This window comes from Melozone crissalis, unplaced genomic scaffold (genome assembly GCF_028551555.1).
Source record: "Melozone crissalis strain CALT ecotype California unplaced genomic scaffold, PUWL_Pcris_2 ptg000068l_1, whole genome shotgun sequence".
Taxonomy (NCBI): Eukaryota; Metazoa; Chordata; class Aves; order Passeriformes; family Passerellidae; genus Melozone; species Melozone crissalis.
In genome coordinates, this window is record NW_026535846.1 from 3,784,972 (window position 1) to 3,806,669 (window position 21,698).

General features: G+C 60.8%; 2 protein-coding genes across 2 annotated transcripts; one reads left to right on the plus strand and one right to left on the minus strand.

Annotated features, from left to right (window-relative positions):
* Positions 1 to 208: 208 nt before the first annotated feature.
* On the minus strand, positions 209 to 11,955 carry ZDHHC9 (zinc finger DHHC-type palmitoyltransferase 9). Its single transcript, XM_054289372.1, has 9 exons — positions 11,666 to 11,955; positions 4,911 to 5,071; positions 4,197 to 4,355; positions 3,241 to 3,378; positions 3,043 to 3,091; positions 2,674 to 2,776; positions 2,437 to 2,540; positions 2,161 to 2,326; positions 209 to 1,460 (listed from the first exon to the last, which is right to left on the minus strand). Exons 1-9 carry the CDS (start codon positions 11,830 to 11,832, stop codon positions 1,356 to 1,358), a joined length of 1,152 nt encoding a protein of 383 aa, XP_054145347.1. The 5' UTR covers positions 11,833 to 11,955; the 3' UTR covers positions 209 to 1,355.
* A 1,884-nt stretch (positions 11,956 to 13,839) lies between these two features.
* Positions 13,840 to 20,065, plus strand: UTP14A (UTP14A small subunit processome component). The gene is made up of 14 exons (XM_054289370.1): positions 13,840 to 13,998; positions 14,258 to 14,322; positions 14,517 to 14,581; positions 14,700 to 14,842; positions 14,944 to 15,099; positions 15,930 to 16,049; positions 16,148 to 16,242; positions 16,388 to 16,511; positions 16,594 to 16,671; positions 17,107 to 17,461; positions 17,612 to 18,108; positions 18,487 to 18,674; positions 18,745 to 18,844; positions 19,185 to 20,065. Exons 1-14 carry the CDS (start codon positions 13,840 to 13,842, stop codon positions 19,584 to 19,586), a joined length of 2,547 nt encoding a protein of 848 aa, XP_054145345.1. The 3' UTR covers positions 19,587 to 20,065.
* The last annotated feature ends 1,633 nt before the right edge of the window (positions 20,066 to 21,698 follow it).

A 21,698-nucleotide genomic window follows, 5' to 3' on the forward strand; every position in this document is an offset into this window, starting at 1 on the left:
GTCAGCAGCGTGTTGGGGCGACTCCCACGGGGTGGGGCACAGAGCCCTGTCCCCGGAGGACGGAAGGGGATGGGGATGGGGCTGGGCTGGCTGGGGGCCGTGGCTCCTTCCCAGCCACATTCCAACGGGGAGCAGCTGTGGCAGCTCTGCCCTCCCACCCAGGAGAAGAGGGGGCAGTGCCGGGGCCACGCTCACACCACAGCCCTCACCGCTAGCCAGGAGCATCACGGACACACAGACGGGACTGGGCCGGCAGGACAGCCCCCACAGCCACCACACACCTGCCGGGAGGAACCGAGTGCCCAGCACTGTGACAAGGGACACGGAGCTGCAAGGGGCTGCAGGGATCCCAGAGGTGTGAGGGTCCTGCCAGTGCAGGACAGGGACTGTGGAGTGGGGGAGCCCAGCCACGGCACAGAGCTCTCCCACCATCCCCCCAGCCTCTCATCCTCTGTTGAGGACACACAATCCCAGCCCTGGGCAGCTGCTACAATCCTGGGAAGATCCAAGGCTCCCAAAGCCAGTCTAGGATGGCTGAGAACAGCAGAGCAAGGCAAGGGGGGGGACACGGGGATGCAATGACACAACACAGATTGGGGCTGAGGTGCTGCAGAGCTGGGGAGGGCTCAGTGCAGACACCCAGGAACAAACGCAGCCCCAGCACCAGCCAGGAGCCAGTGGCACAGGCACACAGGCAAACCCTTCCCTGCAGCTGCCCACCTTGGCTGCCTTCTCCCTCCCTCGAAGCCCAGGGTGGTGTGAGCACCAGGGCAGGATGGAAGGAGGGTCCCCTCATAGCTGCTGCCTTGTTACATCACACAGAAAGGAGCACAGGAAGACAGCTACCTACAAACCACTGCCAGCAGAACTCCTTCCCACTTGTTTGGGATCTTGGGGCACCAAAACGTCTCCTGACAAGCCTTGCCACGCCAACCACAAAACAACGCCACGGATTACAGGAAGGAGGGAGGAGGGGAGAGAGGACATTGCTGCCACCATTGCTTTCCCCTTCCTTGGGGATTCCTCAGCAGGAGGGCGCAGGCTGGCCCTGACAGCCTCGCCCCGTCAGAGCAGGGCCCGGGCGGAGGGGCAGCCCCAGCCCTGAGCTGGGATGGAGCATCCAGGCCAGCCCCCAGAGCCAGAGGCCCGGCCCCAGGCAGAGCTGGTGCTGGCTGTGCCCCACGGTGACCGGGGGTGCCACCGCCAAGGCCGGCGCTGCCCGCACCGCGGGGAGTGATGACTAAAGCAAAATGGCCATGGGGAATCAGGTGCCTGCCATCCAGCCCTTCTCCTCTCCTCCACCACTTCCAGCTTTGATTAGACAAAACAACAAAGTTCTCCCTTCCAAGCAGATGCTAGTGCTGCGCTCGCCCAGCGTCCAGGGGGGGCACCGGGAGCTCCCCAGGCGTTCGCTGCTTCTCCTCTGGCATCTCGGTGTCGCTCACAGATGGGGCAGGGACCTGGAGAGAGAGCACAGAGTGACCTGTAGGGACACCCCAGGGCAGAGCCGAAGCACACAGGCCCCACCGCTCCGCTTCCACCTCCAGCTCCACTTGCAGCAAGCTCAGGTGGGCTTGGGAAAATGAGAAACCCAAATCAGGGTCACCCAACAGGTAGCACAGCAGCTTCAGGAAGAACTGGAGCACTGGACTGCTCCAGCAGAAGGTGTCTTGGACTGTGTCCACCAGGGAAGGGCAGCTCATGCCCAAGCAGGAGTAAGCCAAGGCATTTCCCACCATGTTAATGGAATAATTTAGGTGGGAAGGGCACTCTGGAGGTCTCCTGTCAAACTGTGTCCTTAATGCGGGATAATTTCAAACACACAGCAAACTGCTCAGGGCCACAACAGCTTTATCCATGGACAGAGATCCCAGGGGGATGTCTGCAACCTCTCAGCCCTCCCCAGCCCCACTGAGCTCCATGGGCAACAGCTCCCGAGTGCTCTCATTGTAGAACTGATCTCCAAAACAGCAGCCAGCTGTGATCACCTTTTAGGAAATTCAAGGAAACCAAGACACTGGTTTCCAGGGTCAGAGCAAACAAGCTTTTCAGCAGCAGCCTCTCACATGGCCCCTCGCGTGGTTTTGTCCTCCCTAAGTCACACTCTCAGCTTTCTTCCACTCTCCCAGAGGCCCCCCAGCTCCCAAGGGGATCACTCACAGCACTGGGGGGAAGAATGCTGCCGTCCTGCTGCTTCGTGCCACCCTCCTGGGCCTGCCCAGGGCCCTGAGTGGCCGGGGGCTCCTGCGTGCCGGGTGCCCGCGGGCACGGCCCCTCCTGAGCTGTGCTCTCCTCCTGCTGCAGGATGCCCCGTCTGTCCAGGACACTGCAACAACACCGGCACGCCATCAGAGACCAGCATCTCCCCACATCCCACCTCTCTTCCCAGCACAAGTGCTGCTGGAAGACAAAGGTCAAGGCCCCTCAGGAGCTCACCTGGGGGGCAGGGGCCCGCACAGCACCTCGCAGCAGTTCTTCACTATGTTGCCGTGGCTGTAGGGATTCTGCACACGGTTCTTCCCAGTCCAGGACCCCTTAATCTGAAATAGTTGGGCACAAATTCAGGTTTACTCCAAGGCCACCCTGCCCCAGCCCCCAGATCCCTGTGTTCTCCTCAGCCTTGACACACTGAGGAACACCAACAGCTCAGAGGAAGAGGAAGGCTCCACTTACGTCTTCGTTGGTTGTCTGATTCAGTGCCACCAGGAAGGTGTGGAACCCAGTTAACCCCACCACCGACCACAGCGTGAAGAAACAGATGAGCACCTCCAGTACAGTGAGAACAGTTAAGGACTGGGAACAACCTGAGAGCAGGCCCACCCCACCTGTTACTGCCCCCACAAACATCAACTTCTCTTCCTCTCCTAGCCACTGTTTTCTGTTTTATTCTCCTCCCAAGAGCCAAGAAACTGCTCCCCACATTGTCATCCAGGGGAAAATGCTTGGAAAGACTCAGAGTGGCCTAAGCAGCCACTCCACAATACAGCTCCCACTAACCCCCAGTTGTGGAGAAGTCAAGCCCTTGGGACCATGGAAGGATATGTCCCTGGGGTTTCCTTCAATGTGTTCAGAAACCCAATCTTCAGAGATTCTGCAATACAGAAAGAGAGATTTTTTTTCACCTGGAACATCCCACTGAGTCCAGCTCCCTTTCCCACTCCCTCTCTCTGGTTTCACACCACCATCTGCAGCCCCCCCCCTCCCTCCCTCCCTGGTCTCCAGCTCTCCGTGCAGACTCACTCAGTGCTACGTAGACGATGTTGAAGGTGAAGATGTAGATGGTGAGGAGGGAGAGCGAGAGGATGAAGAGGTAGAAGTAGCGGTAGTTCCTCTTTCCCACGCAGTTGCCCACCCAGGGACAGTGATGGTCAAAGCGCTCTGGGGAAGCCAAGATGAAAATTAGCCCTGCCCTGGCATGGGCCTGCCCATGTCTAGATCCTTGCCCCTGGGCTCCCACTTCAAAAATCCCCCAGGCTGACAAAAACTGCCAAGTTCAGCCATCTGCTCAGTCAGGACCCCATATCCTGGCCTCCTTTCAGGAGGTCAAAAAGTCCAAAATTGTTTTATAATGAGTCATTTTGCACATTAATAGAGAATTTGAGCTTGACCCCCCACGTGTCTTCTCTCCCTGGAGTACAACAGCCATAGCACATGGGTTAGATGAAGGCCTGGGAGTCCCCATGTTCTTACCCTGGAATAATCAGGAGAAGGTTCAAGAAACTGCATAAACACACAAAGGCTGGGAATCTGAAGAGGAGGAAAGGGGTCCAAAAGGACAGGATTTCTGCCTGGAGCAGTGATGCTGAACATGAGCTGAACAAGAGTTACATACACAGAAAGAAGACAACAACCAGGGCACCCCAGGGAATGGCACAATCTCTGTGCTGATGAAGGAGCTGCTGTCACCTGAGACACAACTCTCCACTGGAACCCTCCAGTCCTGCAAGGCCAGACTCCAGTGGGATTAAAAAATGGGCTGCACATGTACACAGAGCAGCTGGACTCGATTATTGCCAAAGTCCTGGCAAAGAGGAAGCACCTGGCTCCAGGTTCTGAGGAAACCTCAAGCTCCTCGAGCACAAGACGAGGCAGCCTGGACACTGCACCAGCCCAGAGCTGCCCAGCACGAGCCTGGGCGCTGGCCTGTCCCTGTGCCAAGGCTCTGTGAGGAGCAGGGCCAGGCCAGCAGCACTCACCCACACAGTTGTCGCAGATGCTGCAGTGCGAGGCGCGGGGCGGCCGGAAGATCTTACACGTGTAGCAGTACTTGAGCTTCACAATCTGATTGTTGATCTGGAAGTTCTTGATGCGCGGGGGCGGGCGCTGACCCTGCGGCACGGTCCCGTTGGTGGCCTCTGCCAGAGAGAACCGGGCACAGCTCGGACCTGCTGCTACAACATGACGGCCTCAAACAACAACTCGCCTCTCTGCCTTCCCTACCAGCGGGATCGGAGCCCGCTGGCTCCGGAGCCGGAGGCTGCAGCTCTGCTCACGCAGGCCAGAGCCAACCTGGCAGCTTGGAGGCAGGAAAAGGGATGCCAGAGCTTTCATGGGCATGTTGAGAGTGGGCTGGGTGTTATCACCTGCATCCACCAAACCTCCTCCCTCCCTGAAGGATCAAAGGGACCACTCCAAGCTTTCTGCACCCCTTCTCAAAAGCAAACAGAATTTGCATGTACATGGCTATGGGAGAGAAAGCAGCAGGTGAAACGGCTCCCAGAGAGGGATGCAGGTACATCATGCTGCTTTATTGAAACTTGGCCAAGTACAGTGAGCCAGCAGATTGGGGCAATCCTCACTTTTGGAGGTCCAGCCAGGAAGATAAGCTCTTGCAGGGACTGTAACCTAAAAACATGCCATAAATAGGGAGGCTTCTCCAGCCCTCACCAGCTTGGTCCCTCCACACTCACCAATCTCCATCTCAATGAAGGCTGCCTCATCGGGCAGGGCCCTGGGGATCACGCCAGGGTCGCTGAAGCTCGTCCGCAGCAGGGTGGCCATGGCGAACAGGAAGAGCACTGCTGCAAACACGGGGATGGCCGGGGACAGCTGCACCGCCAGGTAGCGGCACCTGCGGACACGGGGCAGGAGACCATGAGTCACAGTGCCATCGCCTGGCACGGCCTCAGAGCCCGGGCAAGCCGCAGCACTGCTCAGGTCTGGAGCAGAGAAGCTGCTCAGTCCATCCTTCTGATCCCACCACCACAAGGGAACACTCCTGGGGCAGCTCCAACACCCAGGCACCATCACAGCATCCCCACGTCTTCCACCACCTAGGCACAGATATTTCCCAACATTTGTTCTGTTTTCAGCTCTCATTTTAAGCAATGCCAGAAACACAACCAGGCAGCGGGAGAGACCTTGTCCATTACATTCCTGCTGCCAAGGGATGGGCCAGACCATTGGGAGAAGCACCCAAGGCCTAGTCAGGGACCCCCTACCTGGAGAGCTGGAAGGCATGGAAGCTTGTGGGGATAGTGGGAATCTCTGGCTAACCCCTAAAGAGCAGGAGTTTCCCATATCACAGAAATTATTGGGATTAAGTGGATCCTGTACTTAAGAATGGATTCCTGTGGAAGTGCAACATTCCCATGCAAGAAGACATCTGGCTTCCTTTGGCTTTCCTGAGACAACGGACTAGAACACTCCAAATAAAGCAGAAAGGCTCCTGCTTCAAGACTCCCCCAGCTCAAAAGGGAACAAGGTTTGTTTCCTCTACAAATACAACAAGGCCCAAAGAGGAGTTTATGGTGCTGATCCTGCTGACAGAGGATGCAAAGGGAGCATGGGACTCATCTCACCATGGCTGTGCTGCTCCTGGACACTCAGTCATGTCCCCAGAGGTGCTGCAGCCCTAGCCATGTGGGAGGCCTGGGCAGAAGACATATTTTAGAGACATACTGAGCTGAAAAAATCCATATTTTACCCTGATTCCTTCAGAAAACCCTACTGATGTTGGGGTGAAGTTCCTATGGAGCTTTGCTATGGTTTAAGGGAAACCCCACCTAAATCCCCCCACTTGTGTCATGTCTCACCACCCCTCGCACGTATCCCTTGCCCAGCCTCCTGATGCAGCTGGGCACCCAGCCTTTCAGGCACTTGGCTTTCTAGGATCCACCCTTTATCCCTGCTGCTGAGGGATGGATCCAACCCAGACTCCTGCTGTTCCACTGTTACTTTCCATGGGAGCATCAGGCTGCTGCGGTGAGGGGCCAGGGATTATCCTCCCTGGGGGGCTGCCATCCCAAGCAAGGCCATTTCCATGACCTCCACAGCACTGTTTCATTCTGGACAGCATCCCCACCACAGATTCCCCACACACAATGCAGTTTCCAGGCTCTGCAGGCCCACTGCAGGAACATTTCCTGGGCCACTGCCTGACTCCAGCGCTGTCCCCCACGAGGGGCAGGGACAGAAGGCCTGCACACTGAATTACAGCACACTTCAGTCACAGCTGCAACACCAGAAGCCCACAGCAACACAAAGGGCCTGGGCCTTAAACCAACATCCTTCACTGCAGACACTGCACACTCTGCTGTTCCCCAACACAATTCCCTGTGCCCAGCCCTGCCCACAGACGAAGAACCCGAGTGCCGAGCTTATCGTCCTCAGGCAGCCTAACATAACTTTGCATTCCCTCTGCAAGGGCAAAGTCCAGGGACAGCTGCAAGTCAGTCAGCAAGTAAACAAAAACCTTGGAGCCCATTTGGGGAAGAAATATGGGGTTAGGAAGATGGAACATGGATTTACGTGCAGGTCAGCCTCTTCTCCCAGGCAATCAGTGACAGGACAAGAGGACACAGCCTCAAGCTGTGCCAGGGGAGGTTCAGGTTGGACATCAGGAGAAGGTTCTCCATGGAAAGGGCTGTCAGGCATTGGAAGGCGCTGCCGAGGGAGGTGGTGAACTACCCATCCCTGGAGGTGTCCAAGGAACAACTGGATGTGGCACTCAGTGCTCTGGTCTGGTTGACAAGGTGGTCACCAGTGACAGCACTTGATGGTCTTGGGGGTCTTTTCCACCCTAAACGATTCTGTGATTATTCCTTCAAGAGCTGGATACTGCCTGACCCAACTGGCTGCAGCCTGACCCTTGTCCAGCTTTGGGAACTGCTGTGACAACATGAACATATTGTGGGTTTAAATATGGATCTATGACCTGTGTTAAAGCTGAGCCATGGCCCTCCTGCTTCCACACAGGCCTAGCTTAGCTTCCCTTAGCTGGGCTGGCATCTGTGGCAGAGGGAGAGCCAGAGAAGCTCCCACCACAGTGAAACTGCATTGCCAGGCCCAGCATGGAGCCCAGCATGGAGCCCCCACTGCCCCCCACCCTCCCTGTGCCGATGGGGCCTCGCTCTTCAGGTGACTCCCAGGGAACTCGTCCATGGCAGGGAAAGCAGCCACACAAGGCCCTGACTTGGCACTCAGGTACTCACTAGCACTGGGCTATCTTCAGTCTACGCCTTGTCTCTAACATGATTTCACTGCTCAGGAACAGGCATTTAAAGGTCTTTTGTTTGGGAGAGCTCAGAGCCAACAGAGATGCTCTGTTGGCCTGTGAAGATGCTGCTCTCCCATTCCCAGCACCATTTCTGTGCTCTGGAGCATTTTGTCACCAAAAAGCACACAATAACAGCACTATCACAACTCATCATCACAGTGGGGTGGGCTGAGGCAGGAAGGCTGAACAAAGGGATCATTGGAATGGGGAGCAGGGGAAGAAGCAGCTGGGAGGTGCCATGAGTTATGGTGCTTGGCTGGTTATTCTGGACGCTGAGCAAAGCTCTGGAGGAAGGGAAAAGCCACAGGGACTGCACAGCCACGGCCACAGGGCAGCACATCCCCCAGGCAGGCCCCACCAGGGCTCAGCACAAGCTCCACAGTATCCCTCACCCACATCTCACCTGCAAATCACCTGTTTAACCTTCCTCAGCCACAGCTCAACCACACTGTGTGCCTGCTCTGGGCACCAGCAGAGCTGTGTCTGTCCCCAGTGCCTGACCCTCACTTCAGCCTGGCTGTGCTGGGTGCTCACACCAGGGCAGGGATGGTGTCTGGCAGCTGCTGTGTTTGCAGTAAGCGTGGAAGCAGCTGCTCCAAAGCCCGGCCTCACCACACCACACCACACCACACCACACCACTGTGTCCAGGCCCTTTCCAGCAGCACCAGGCAAGGCTGGAGCTCTCCCTGGAACCTCTCCCTACCTGCCTGCAGTGACACATCAACTGTCAGCACACACCATCTGTTTCTGACACAACTGAAGCAGGAGGCAGGTGTGTTATGCCGATGTCACTGCTCCTTTTTCAGCTAAAATCTCAAATCTCTGCACAAACAAATCACCCCAAAATCCACCCAGGAATGGGAGTGCCACAGAGGATGTGGAGGCTGCAGGGAGGGCAAAGTCATCTCCTGAGAAGGAGCCCACATATGAAAAAAAGGTCAATCCAAACCCCAGGAGTGGCCACTTCCCCCAGAAACATGAACAAAACAAGCTGAACTCTGGACACCAAAAAGTTCACTTCTACTGAGAGAAATTACAGTGATTAAAATGCATGAATTAACTCAAATGTAAGTTTTGACCATGCTTGATACAGATCTAACCAGAGGTAATGCCAGCTCAGAGGCCCCTCTCTGAGTCTTGGGTCTCTGGGCTTTGGAAATCAAAAGTAAAAAACAAAGTCACACGAAGGGCAGTGTAGGTGTTTTCAACTCATCGGAAAACAAAGACATTTTCATCTCTACAAAGCTAAAAAAGTAGGAAAAAGAAAGTGGCAAATATGCCTGGGTACTGGAAAATCCAAGAGCAGCCCCTTCCCATGAGGAGCCAGTGTTGCTGGTGCTATCATGCCTCTAACACCTGCAGATGTCAAGTTGTGTGCTGAAAAGCCAGAGACAAAAGAAATCTCCTTCCCTTCAGCTGAGCGTAGAACTCCAGGAGAGACAGGAACTGCAAAGGGAACTCCCAGCCTGAGAGCAGGCACTGCATCCCATCATCCCAGTTCCTAAAGGCATTTCTCACAAATGCTTTATCTGGTCTCCCCATGCTGGAACACCTCAAGCAGACAGCAGCTAAGTGCCCAACCACAGGGCTGACGTACCATTAGGAGTCTGAAATCATGCCAGGAGGATGTGAAACTGTGTTTTACGGGACGTGTGATGGAGCAGCCCCAGTTAAGCACGGGTCTCTGGAGCAGGCCCAGGCCGGGAGCAGCTCCCGTGGCGCTCAGAGGTGCCCTTGGGCCCTTCCCGAGAGCCAGCACCGCTCCGTCCCGGCCTTATCTGCGAGGGAGGAGCCGGATCTCAGGTACAGCTCTGAGCTCTGCCAGCCTCCGGCTCCTGTTCGCTCCTGCCTGGAGAGGTTTCCCCAGTCCCAGAACGCAGCGCTGCGGTTTGGGGATGAAGGCACAGCATTCCCACCCACAGGCTGAGGCGCTCAGCCCGCTCGCCTGCGGACACAGCGGAGCGGCTGGCAGCACTGGAGAAACTCGGAGGAGAAACCAGCACCAGCAGCAGCCCCGCGAGTGCCACCATCGCTCCGGGGCTGGCAAGGAAGGGCTGCGGCGTTTCTGCCGCCGTGGGCGCCGGTCCCACCGGCCCCGGCTGTAACCGGAGCCAGCGCGGCCCGGAGCGCCGCGACCGAGCCCAGCCCGCCCCAGGCAGGGCGAGCAGCCAGACAGATCCTGGCTGCAGGCACCCCGAGCCGTGCTCAGACAAGGTGTGACTGCGCAAGTGATTCAGCTGAATGGAGCAGGCAGCACGGCACAGGCAGCCCGCAGTGAGGGGCAGCCAGGGAAAGGCTCCTCCGCCCACGCCGGCTGCCGCTCCAAATCCACACACCAACTTTCAGGGGAAACCAGGGATTTCCACGCAAACACTAAAGAATCTGCCAAACACCGAGAGAAACGGACAACACGGTGAAAGATCGAGGCTGAGATCCTCACCCCGAGCTCCCTAAGCATGCAGGGCTCCTGAGCAGCCAAGCTGCTTATCTCAGCCTGATCAGTGAAACAGAGACCTTGGGGAGTGCTTCCAGCTGGGAAGGCAACATTTCATCCCTATCCCAAATTCAAATATCCCCAAACAAGTTCAAAACAACCCTCTCTCTTCCAAACAAATAAACACCGAGGTGTTCTGCACTGAAAGAATCAAACGGGTATTTGGATTTTCCCAAACTTTTCCTTATCTCCGTCAGATGATTTAACCAGAATTCAGAGGTGATCCTATTCCCAGCAGCATTCCCCCCGCAGAGCCCACCCTCCAGGTCTAGGCATGGCCTGGATGTCTCGGTGCAAGCGACTCCTCCACAGGCCTCTGCCTGCCAGAGCATGGAAAGGGGCTTCTCAAGGAATTTCCAGTCACATTCCTGACTAACCACAGCCGAGGTCTGGAAAACAGCCCCAGCTCACTCTGCCTTAGCGCAGCCATGGCAGAGCGGGATGTGGTTCACTCTCCTGCTACGGACAGGATCCACAGGGAGCCAGAGCAATTAAACCTCAAATCAGTGTTTCTGGTGCAGCAATGAGTGTTTCTGGAGTAGCAACAGTTATTAGTTCTTCCTGTAAGGCAGGAAGGCTCAGGCTTTCCATTTTTCAGATGGAAAAAACCCCAAACATCAAACCAAGAGTGGTGTCACTTGGTACTTCAGACTGAGCCAGGGATAATTTGGGCAGGGAACTAGGGAGAGACACGCTGGGCCAGGGAATGTGGAAACAAGTTCCCTGGCTTAGGAATGATGCTGAAGAGGACAGCATCTGGGCCAAGGGCTTTTTGGAACTGCAGGAATAGCCAGGGCTTAGCCAGCGAGCAGGTCCTTCCACTCGTTCTTCTTGGCTTTGTGACCTTTTGTATCATCCGACCCTGATTCAGCCTTTCTGCTGCCCCAGAACACAAACATGCCCATGGAGACAGAGGAAGGGAAGTTTTTCAGTTGTTTAGCTGATCTAGGTTCATCCTCTAGCTAGACAACAGAGGTATCCTGCCCCCTCCCACAGCATCAGCCCAGACAAACATAGGCTTTTCCCTTTTTTGCTTGTTTTTTTTTTTTTTTATTTTAGGATTAGTCTAAGGCCAGCCCAACTCCCCAGCCCAGCTCCTAGGGAAAGCTGAGGGGAGGGGCAGATCCCTCTTCTTCATCAGGATCAAAGGTTTTGGCTGAAGGTCTTTAGGCTGCCAAGGTGATGTAAGGGGGGTCGGATCCTTCCCAAATACCAGCATGGCTCTGGCTGCAGTGCAGCCTGGGGCTGGGGGTGGGTCAGACTGGCGGAACCCCCAAGCTCACCCCTTGTTAATCCTCCAGCTGGGGTCGCCTCCCTGGTGGGGCTGATGCCGTGGGTAGGGACACAGGCTGTACCCCAGGGCTGCAGCAGCAGCACCCCTGCACTCCGGCTATCCTGGAGCCAGGAACACTCGGGACTGCCAAGCCCCAGACAGAAGGTGACCCACGGGGAAGCAGGGCCGGTGTCACCCCCCCGGCAGGGCTCCGGCAGGGCCCGTTCCCTTCAGCACCTCCAGGGTCAGTCAGTCTGCTGAGGGTGAGGAAGCAGATGCGGACAGGGACAGCCACACTCCTGCCAGGCTGCGCCGCACCAGCTCCCCTCCCTCTCCCGAAGGGCCCGGGCACACGGGCCCATCCCCATGCCCGTCCCGTGGGGTCCCCGGGGAACTCACTCGAAGGCGAAGAAGAGGGCGCAGGTGCCGAGGATGAGGAAGAGTGTCAGGTAGAAGATGCCCTTCTGCCGGGCCATCATGATCCGGCCGTCGCAGCAGAAGGTGTTCCTGCCCGGCAGCTTCTCCCATTTCCGAACCACCTTCTTCCTCGCCACCATCACCGACATGGCGGGGCCGTCACTGGGGCGGCAGCGGCCGCCGCACGTTCGGGCGCTGCTGCTGCTCCTCCGCCGCCCGCGCGCCCAGCATCATCGGGGCCCCGCGGGGCCGAGCTGGGCTGGGCCGGGCCGGCGGCTGCGGGAGAGGGAACGGGGAGAGCGCTCGGTCAGCACCAGGGCGGCGGCGGCACCGGCACGGGGGGCGGCGGCCGCCGTCGCCATGGAAACCCCGCGCCCGGGAGGGGCGCTGCCGCGGGAATCCACCGGGGAGGGGGCGCGGGGCGCGGCAGGAAGACCCTCGGCTGGGCGGCTCCGCGGCGGGAGGGGACGCGGCAGGGCCGGGCCGCACAGGGCAGGGCAGCCCCGGCTCTGCGGGCGTGCCGGGAGCCGGCGGGGAGAGAGCGGAAGGGAAGGTTAGAGAGGAGACGGGAGAGGACGGCAAGGGAGGGAAGACGACGGGAGGGGCCCGCGCCGCCGCTCACCAGGTGCCGGTGCCGCTCGGGCCGCGCCGGTCGCTCCCACCGCGCCGGGAGGGGCCGCCACGCCCCGCGCCCGAACGGGGCGGGGCCGCCGCCGCCATTGGTCCCGCCGCACCCTCCGCCCCGCCCTGCCGCTTCCCGCCTTTCCATTGGGCGCTTGCGCTGTCAGTCCGAGGCAGATCCTCCCACCGCGCTGCTTCTCGCCATTCCATTGGTCACCAGCGCTGTCACTTGGCAGCGACTCGTCCCTCCCCGCCGCTTCTCGCCGGCCCATTGGCCTTACGGGCTGCCACTCCGCGTGGTTGGCCCCGCCCCGGTGCGGACAAGGGAGGGCGGGGTGAGGGCGGGGCGCGGCACGTGGTGGGGGGCGGGCCCGGGGCCGGGGGCTCCGGTGGGGCCGGGCCCGGGGGGGCCGGGCCCGGGGGGGGGGTGGTGCGGAGAGGAGGGGGGAAGGAAAGCGCTCCGATTTGGTTCGGCTTGCCCCGGCCCGGCCCGACCTGCCCTCCCCGGCGTCTCCCGTCAGACCTCCTGGTGCAGCCCCCGGCGGGCACTACCGGCGCCGCCCTCCGTTCCTCTTTTTCGTTGTCTCTCACCGGATGCTCACAAGCACCGGGCTTCCGAGCCCCAGCGCCGCGGGAAGCGCACGGGATGCTCCCGCCATGGGTTCCCCGCCCCTCCCACTCCATCCGCACATTCCCACATTTCGCACAGTAGTTTTCCCACGGTTTTCCACACCCAGACCGTGGGGCTGGGTTCGGGGAGCCGCCCAGGATCCCATCGCCGGCATCCTGCCACCGGCATCCCATCGATCCCGGAATCCCACCTCGGGGCATCCCTCCCCTGGCATCCCACCCCCGGCAGCCCCCTCTGGAATCCCGCACACAGCGCTCCCGCTGGGCACGTGGCTGCCAGCAAAGGCAGGGCCCGGAGCGTCAAACCCGAGGGGAAATACAGAACTTTTCCCGCGGTTGTTGCTATGGAGACAGGAGCAGACGGGAACAGCTCGTTATCCCTCTCCCTCCTGCCCCGAGCCCCCTGTGCGCCCCGCTCGGGACGGAGGAGAAGAACGACGGAGAGGACGAGCAGGACGGATGCTGCGGGCGCAGTGACAGACTGACACCGCTTCGTGGCCGAGAACTCCGTGTATTTGCTCCAACGATCCTTAGGATCCCATCAACCCCAAGAATGCTCCCAGGAGCCGGGTCCGGCCGGGCGGGAGGGACCGTAGGTGCGGCAGCTCCGTCCCCGAGCCCACTGGCGCGTCCCAGGGGAAAACAGCGAATCCTGCAATCCCTGGGGCCAGCGGGACCGACGAGGGTCACGGACGGAGCGAAGACCCTCAGAGCTGCTCTGGCCCGCGGTGGCACCGCCGCCTCCCGCTGCCCGGCGAGCCGGGGGCGTCCCGGGAGCGCCAGAGCCGTCCCGGAGCTCACGGAGCGCCGCCCGAGGCCGGCACGGCGCTGTCCGTGCCCCGCTCCCTCCCGGGCCCCCCTCGGGCCCCTCCGGTTCTCCCACCCCGCCCGCCGGACCCGCTGCCATGGCAACCTGGACGTCATCGGGGCGCGCTTTGCGGCAGGGCGCGAGGGCTCGGCGCGACTCTCGGTGGCGCTTTGCGGCAGTACCGGCGTGCGGGGCCATGGCGGAGGAGGACCCGGCGGCGGCGGCGGCGGGGAGCGGCAGCGAGAGCGAGGAGGGGGTGAGCGGGGCCGGAGGGAGTGCGACGGGCTCTCCGGGCGGCCTCCGCCGCACTCTGCGGGGCTCCGGGCGCTCTTCTGGCCGGGATGGGCGCAGCGGAGGACGGCGTGGCCGGGCCGGGGGTATCGGGCCGAGGATGTCGGGCCCGGGGCCCGGCCGGGCGGTGCCGTGGGGGCCCCGAGGAGCACGGGGAAGCGGGCGCTGGGGCCATCCCCGCGCTCTGCCAGGCTGGGTCCGTGACCGCGTGTGCTGTGTGGCAGGAGGATGGCGAGCGGCGGCACCGGCAGCTCCTGGAGGCCATCAGCGCCTTGTCCGGACGGAAGCGGTGAGTGGGGGGTACGGGCGCCCCGCGTTTCGGCCCGGGGGCTCCTGCAGCAGCCGCATCCCGGGAGGCTGCACGGGAAGGGGGGGCAGGGGGGACGGTTCCCCGCCCCTGCCCTCGGCACCGGCCTCAAACCCTCCAGAGCACCCCGGGAATACGAGGAACCTTTGGGGTTGTTTTCTGTCTCTCTCTCGCAGGCGGAAGCTGGCGGAGCGCTCGGAGGCGAGCGGGCAGGTGTCTGAGTTCAATGTCACCTGCAAAGGTGAGGCAGGGAGCTGGGCAGGGCTCGGGGAGCTGGGATGGCGCTGCCCACCGAGAGCCATCCCAGATGTGAGGGCTGGGACAGCTCCCTCACCTGGCAGTGCCACACGCGTTTGTAGGTGCTGGGGAAAAGCTGGTCCTGTCGGAGCTGCTGCAGCCCATTCATCCCAAATCCACACTGGGCAGCGTGAGGAAGGAGCTGGCCAGAGTGAAGCGGAAGGCGGCGGTGGAGCTGCCACTGAGCAAAGAGGAGGCCAAGAGGGTGAGTGCAGGGAGCCGAGGGGGCCCAAGCTGAGCCCCAGGACCCCCGTGCTCCTCCCTGATGCCGGCATCACCTTTCTCTGCCTGTCCTGCTCCCCCCAGGTGGTGAGGGAGGCCGCCTACGTGACCACCTCGAAGGACGTGGGCAAGTGGCAGCAGGTGGTGCTGCAGAACCGGCGCGCGGAGCAGCTGGTGTTCCCCCTGCGGCAGGACATCGCCACCGTCACCCCTCTGGAGAGAGCCACCTCGGCGTGGAAGGTGCCCGCTGCGGGTCACAGCCTGGGTGGCTCTGGGGAGCAGCTGGGGCAGGTCGATGTCGCTGGGGGCAGTGGTGGCAGGCCCAGCCCAGCGGTGACACTGGGCAGGTGCCGGCTGAGCTTGGGAAGGTTGGGAGGGCAGTCAGTGTTCGTCTCACAGCTGTGTAAATTCCATCTGGGACAAGCCAGGTGAGAGGGTTTGGAGCCTGCTCTGTCCCTTCTCCTCCTTGTAGCCTCTCAGGGCCAGGCACATGGAAGTATACCTTGGCCACAAGTGCTGAGACAGAGGGATTGGTTTGCCAAATCCTGCATGCCTGGAAACACTCCTTACAAAAGAGGGATGTGTTTGGCTTTGAATGCAAGTTCCTGTTGGGTTGTGCTGCTGGCAGGAATCCACTGCTGTCCCTGGGAGTTGTCAGATGCCCAGGTGAGGGAGGGGCAGCCCCTGCTGAACTCCCAACAAACCTGTCACACTGATCTGCCCAAAGATCCCTTTCTGTTTTGGAGGGACATGGCATTGTGTAGCCTGGAACTCCTGCCCCATACTTCTTGTGTGGTGCCCCCTGGTCAGCACTGCCTGGCTGCTCGAAGGCCATTTTTCTAATGTGGGAGGAATTCTGCCTGCCCTCACCTGGCCATGTGGCTGGGAGAGTGCCCAAGGGCTGTGGTGTGGGACCTGCGAGTGGGGCTGTGACCACTCAGTCCCCAAGGCAGGGGGACACTTCTCTGGGCCTTCCACAGACCAGCTTGGGGGCAGTGAGAATGGATGGGGACATCCAGGGGAGCACTGGCCCTTGCAGTTCTCCTCATCCTCTTGCCATGCCCGAACAGGCCCGAACTCCACTGGAGCAGGAGATCTTCGGGTTGCTCCACAAGACACAGCAGCCCGTCACAGACCCGCTGCTGACACCTGAGGAGATGGCCTCAGTGCAGGCCATGAGCTTGGAGGAGGTGAGGCTTCACCCCGTTGGGGCCTGGCTCTGGGGAACTCTTCCTTGGCCCCATGCCTCACCCTGTGCTCCCCATGCCTCACCCCGTGCCCCTGGCAGGCCCGGCGCCGGCGGGCAGAGCTGCAGAAGGCCCGGGCAGTGCAGTCCTACTACGAGGCCAAGGCTCGGCGAGCAAAGCGGATCAAGAGCAAGAAGTGAGGCTGTGCCTGAGCTGGGCTGGGCACGCTGGGAGGGCAGGGCGGCCCTGCCCGGCTCTGAGCTGGGCTGGGCACGCTGGGAGGGCAGGGCAGCCCTGCCTCGCCCGTGTCCTGCCCGGCTCTGAGCCTCCCTGTGCCGCAGGTACCACCGCGTGCTCAAGAAGAGCCGGAGGCGCCAGGCCCTGAAGGAGTTTGAGCAGCTGCACAAATCGGACCCTGCGGCTGCCTTGGCACGGCTGGAGGAGCTGGAGCAGCTGAGGATGCAGGTGCTGCATTGGCACCTCTGCCTCACCCCTCAGGAGGGCCCTGCTCCTTGGGGAGCTCTGTGTGATGCTTCTCTTCCCACAGGAGCGGATGAGCCTTAAGCACCAGAACAAGGGAAAATGGGCTCGATCCAGGGCCATAATGGCCAAGTATGACCTCGAGGTAAGATGGAGCCACAGAATGGTTTGGTGAGAAAGGACCTTAAAGCCCATCCAGTTCCACCCCCTTGCCATGGGCAGGGACACTTTCCACTAGACCAAGTTGCTCTGAGCCCTGGCCAACCTGGCCTTGAACATTTCTGGGGATGGGGCAGCCACAGCTTCTCTGGGCAATCTCTACCTGGGCTTCCCCACCCTCACAGGAAAGAATTTCTTCCCAATATCCTGTCTATCTCTCCCTTCTGTCAGTGTGCAGCCATTCCCCCTGTCCCTCCAAGCCATGGTATAAAGTCTCTCTATCTCTTATAATCCCATTTATATGTTGGAATGCCATGACAGGGTGTTCAGCGTTGCTTGGGGAAGGGGGTAGGCTGAGGTGGGCAGGGAAGGTTGGGAATGTTTTCTCTGTCCTATGTTAGAGCCTCTCGGTGCCTCCCAGGCCCGCAAGGCCATGCAGGAGCAGCTGGCCAGGAACAAGGAGCTGATGCAGAAGGTGCGGGTGGAGCCCCCCGAGGAGGAGCTGTGTGAGGTGCCCGAGGAGGACACGGACACCACGGCCTTGCCCATGCCCAGCGGGGCTAATCCCTGGATGCTGGGCAAGCCCAGTGGCCTGGCCCCAGAGCCTGAGGCACAGGAGGGTCCAAGAGATGACAAAGTGCCTGGTGCTGTGGAGAGCAAGGACGAGATGGAGGAGGAGGAAGAGGAGCTGTCAGAAGAAGAAGCTCTGCTGCAAGACTTCGAGCAGAAGCGACGGGAGCGAGCAGGGAGCCCCAAGGGGCAGGGCAGAGACCATGGTGAGGAGCTCAAGGCCCAGAGCTGGGTGGGCTGGGAGTGCTGGGAGCTGGACAAAGGGAGGGGGATCTCGGGACAGTTTTTGGCTGATTTCACACAGCTGTCCTTACTCTCTCCCCTGTGGAGTGACCATTTCTACCCTCAACATGTAGGTGCTGATGAGACTGTGATTGGTGCTGAGCAGCCCAGGGACAGCCCAGTCCCCCCAGTCTGTGCTGAGGAGCTGGGGGACAGCCCAGTCCCCCCAGTCTGTGCCGGGGAGCTGGGGGACAGCCCAGTCCCCCCTGTCCATGCTGAGGAGCTGGGGGACAGCGCAGTCCCCCCAGTCTGTGCTGAGGAGCAGGTGGGCACAGGGCCAGAGCCTCCCCCTCAGCCCCAGGAACAGCTCCTGCTCTCGGAGCAGCTGCACCGCGTGCAGACCATGGAGGATGTGGAGAGTCTGGCTAAGGACGAGCTTGTGGAAGAGCAGGAGAAGCTGGTAGCCCTGAGAGCAGGGAAGCGAGCACAGCAGCAGGAGGAAGGCAGAGCTGGGGACAGACATACCAAGAAAGCACCAGCCAAGAGGAAGATGATCAGCTTGGAGGCTATGCTGGATGGGAAGCCCCAGGAGATGGACTGCCCCAGCCTGCCTGTAGTCCTGGAGGAGGAGGTGAGTGGGACGTGCCTCCCCCATGCTCCCCAGCACCCAAAACACCCATCCAGTAATGCCCAGTAACCCCAAACCCTCTCCTGGTAACTCTAAACTCCCTTCCAGTAACCCAAACTTCCTTTCAGTAACTCCCAGTTACCCCAAACCAGTTACTCTAAACGTCCTCCCAGTAATCAGAAGCCCCAAACTAGTAACTCCCAGTACTCCTAAACCCCATTACAGTACACCCCAAACCCCCTCCAGTAATGCCCAGTAACTTGCACCCCCTCCCACTCTCCCCAGTACCCACAAACCCTCTCCCAGTGCTTTCCAATTTGCCCCAGTCTCTCCGAATTCCCCTAGGAACTGTTAAACCCACTGAGTCTTGTCCTCGTGCAGGAGGGCGGCATCGAGCAGCGCGGGATGATCACGGAGGCCTTTGCTGGGGATGATGTGGTCGCCGATTTCCGCCGGGAGAAGCGCAAGGCGGAGGAGGCGGGGAAGCCGCAGCCGGTGAACCTGGTGCTGCCGGGCTGGGGCGAGTGGGGCGGCACGGGCCTGAAACCCAGCGCCAGGAAGGTCAAGAGGTGAGTGAGTGGGGGAGAGCTCAGGGTTGTGCCAGCCCCGTGCCAGCCCTGACCCCTGACTTGCCCGCAGGTTCCTGATCAAGCCGCCGCCGGCGCCGCCGCGGAAGGACCGGCACCTGCCCCACGTCATCTTGAGCGAGAAGCGCAACATCCACGCGGCAGCGCATCAGGTGGGGCACGCCTGGTCTCCATGAGAGCTCCAGCACCTGGGCAAGCCTGGGGCATTCTTGTGATCCCTTCCCAAAACGTTCATAATCCCTGCCTGTAATCCCTGCCCCAAGCTTAGCCTCCAGCTTAAACAGCTCAGAACTGAAGGAGGAGGGATGTACAGGGCTGCTCCCTTGGTGGCGGTGGTTGTTCCAGCCCTCTTGGGCTCTGCTGGCAGCAGAGAGGGAAGCAGAGTGTGAGTGGGTCCTGGACAAGTGGGAAGCAGTGAGCATTGGGAGCAGCATGGGCTGGAAAAGCTGGGCTGGGTGGCGCAGGGCCATTACCCCTGTGGTGTCCCCACAGGTCAGCGAGCTGCCCTTCCCCTTCGAGCGGCACCAGCAGTTTGAGCAGAGCATGCGGACGCCCGTGGGCCCCACGTGGAACACTCAGCGAGCCTTCCAGAAGCTGACAGCCCCTCGAGTCATCACCCGCACCGGCCACATCATCCAGCCCATCTCGGCCGAGGACGTCCCCGACACGGCCCCTGGCAGCGAGGCCAGGCCTGAAGGGGAGGCCATGCCCAGGAGGAAGGCTGGGCCCGGGAAGAAGGCTGTGTCCAGGGGGAAGGCTGTGTTCAGGGGGAAGGCTGTGCCTGGGGAGAAGGCTGTGTCCAAGGGGAAGGCTGTGTCAAAGGGGAAGGCTGTGTCAAAGGGGAAGGCTATGCCTGGGGAGAAGGCACAGCCCCAGCGCAGCAGAGCACGGTAGCTCTCTGTCTGCAGCCTGGGGGCTCTAACTGGAGTGAGCAGAGGAACCAGGAGCAGCAGCAGCAGCTCCTGGTTCTGTCCAGTTCCTTCTTCTACCTCTTTCTCTGCAATAAAACCCAGGGCTGCCCTTCCTGTGCTGTCTGCATGGATGCCTTGGCAGTGTCCAGGGCTAGGTTGGGCCCTCCATCCTCTCCTTGGCCCAGGTCCATGCAGGGTCAGGTGCTTTGGCTGAGTTGAGGGTGAGAGCTTGGTCAGGAGATCATAGTGGGGCACATCTAGGAGCATGGTGAGGGACTGGAATAACTGCCAACATCCTGTCCTTTGTCCTTTATATCCCCATTTTTGTACCTATATAGATCTTTAAATCTTGGCCAAAGGGGCTTTCTCCCCACCTTGTCATGCTGAGCCTGGCCTCAGGAGTGTTTCTCAGATCCCACCTGCACCCCCAAAGTACCTGCTCAGCCCTAATAAACCTGATCACCTGGCAATGGCTCTGTCAGGTGCTTCTGCTGCTGGGAGCTGGCTCTGTCCACGGGCAGCCCCCACTCCTGCTGCCCATCTCCAAGCCCTCAGTGTGAGAGTGAGGTGCCTCTCGGGGTGGTCGGTGCATTCAGCACAAGTGAGGGATGTGTCACTGGAGGGACCCCTCCAGGCCTCTCCCCCGACTTACAACGTGACCTGTGCTCAGCACCAGTTGGAGAAACACTTCCCCGCCCCAGGGCAGGAGCTGGAGCTGCTGCCGATCCCAGGAAACGTCCCTCGTGCCAAGGACGCCTCCTCCCACCTTGGCACTGCAGCCCGGCCCGGGCACGGCCTGAACCCAGGGCCGCCCTTCTCCTGTGCAGCTGGGTCACAGCAGGAGCCGGGGTCGTGCCGTGGGCTCGGGGCGCAGCACCCTCCGTGCTGGCTGCGGGTATCCGAGACTCCGCAGGGCCCTGCCTGGGCTGGGAGGGGACTGGGAGTGACGTGGGGCAGGTGTGGCAGCTTTGCATCCCGAGTGCCTCCGGCCCTGCAGCACCCGGGGCCGGGCAGTCAGAGCGCGCTGCCCGTGATGGGGCCACGCTTGTGTTGCTTGGCGGGGGGAAAGGAAAGGGAGCGCAGAGCATTTTCGTGCCGTGACGCCGAGAGCCCCTCGCGAGGCTGGTGGCCCCAGCAGAGCCTGCGTCCCTCTGCCATGGGAAACCTTTGCCTCGGGGATGTCGTGAAGGCCGGGGGGGTGGTGTTTGTTTTAATAAAAGGTGAAGCGTCCTGAAGAGGGGGAGGCAGCGTCCCCTGCCAGCGCCTCCACCGGCCTGCAGTGCCCCAGAGCCGCCCCCAGCCCCCGGGGACAGGAGATCCCTGCGGCACCGCTGTCCCTGTCCCTCTTGCAGGGGCCCTCCCTCGCCTGCCCTGGCCAATGGCTCTGCCTTCCTCCTCCCCAGCCCGGACAGTGTTTGGCTAGACACGATGGGCTGTTCCAGCACCCAGCCCTCCTCCTCGGCTCCAGCCCCGGGATGCTGGGGGTACGCGGGCTGGGAACGGTCCGGGGGTCCTGTTACAGCGGAGCTGGTTCGGGCTCAGCAGCACCTGCGGGGTGCTGTCCTGCTGTTTGCCTCCCTGCAGGGAGGGGGAACCCCCATCTGCCTTCAGCCCCCGAATTTGGCCCACCCCACGGCAAGGGATGCTGCTGCCGTGCGTGGTGTCACCTGCGTCCCTGAAGAGGGGAGCACTGCCCCCAAGGTCTGGCCCTGCCCCAGCCTGAACTGGGACCTCCCCAGATCCGATGCGATGCTCCCTCCAGGCCCGGGGAGCTGGCGGCACCAGGGCAGTGCTCAGGTCCTGCAGAGGACCGAGGCCAGCAGGTGCAACACCAGCTCAGACCTGGAGCAAGCAGGGCTGCAGTTGTCACAAGCTGGATCACCTGGAGCAGCGACAAGACCTGCCGAGGTGCGGATCCCTGAATGGATCCCTGCGTCACACAGAGCTGGCAGCCTCAGTGGGGGTGATGCTCGGCGTGGGAGGGAACAGCTGTAGCCACACATCTGGAGCTGCCTCATCCTGTGAGGAACGGCAGCAGTGGACTGGACTGGCTTGAACTGGGGCTTCCAGTATCCAGAGATGCTTCAAAAATAGA

Coding starts and splice junctions, on each gene's coding strand:
- ZDHHC9 (XM_054289372.1), bottom strand. CDS start 11,832: ATGTCGGTGATGGTGGCGAGGAAGAAGGTGGTTCGGAAATGGGAGAAG. Junction 3,092..3,240: donor CATCGTCTACGTAGCACTGA/GTGAGTCTGCAC, acceptor TCTGTATTGCAG/AATCTCTGAAGATTGGGTTT. Junction 1,461..2,160: donor GCATTCTTCCCCCCAGTGCT/GTGAGTGATCCC, acceptor CTCTCTCTCCAG/GTCCCTGCCCCATCTGTGAG.
- UTP14A (XM_054289370.1), top strand. CDS start 13,840: ATGGCAACCTGGACGTCATCGGGGCGCGCTTTGCGGCAGGGCGCGAGG. Junction 14,323..14,516: donor GCCTTGTCCGGACGGAAGCG/GTGAGTGGGGGG, acceptor TCTCTCTCGCAG/GCGGAAGCTGGCGGAGCGCT. Junction 18,675..18,744: donor AGCGCCAGGAAGGTCAAGAG/GTGAGTGAGTGG, acceptor ACTTGCCCGCAG/GTTCCTGATCAAGCCGCCGC.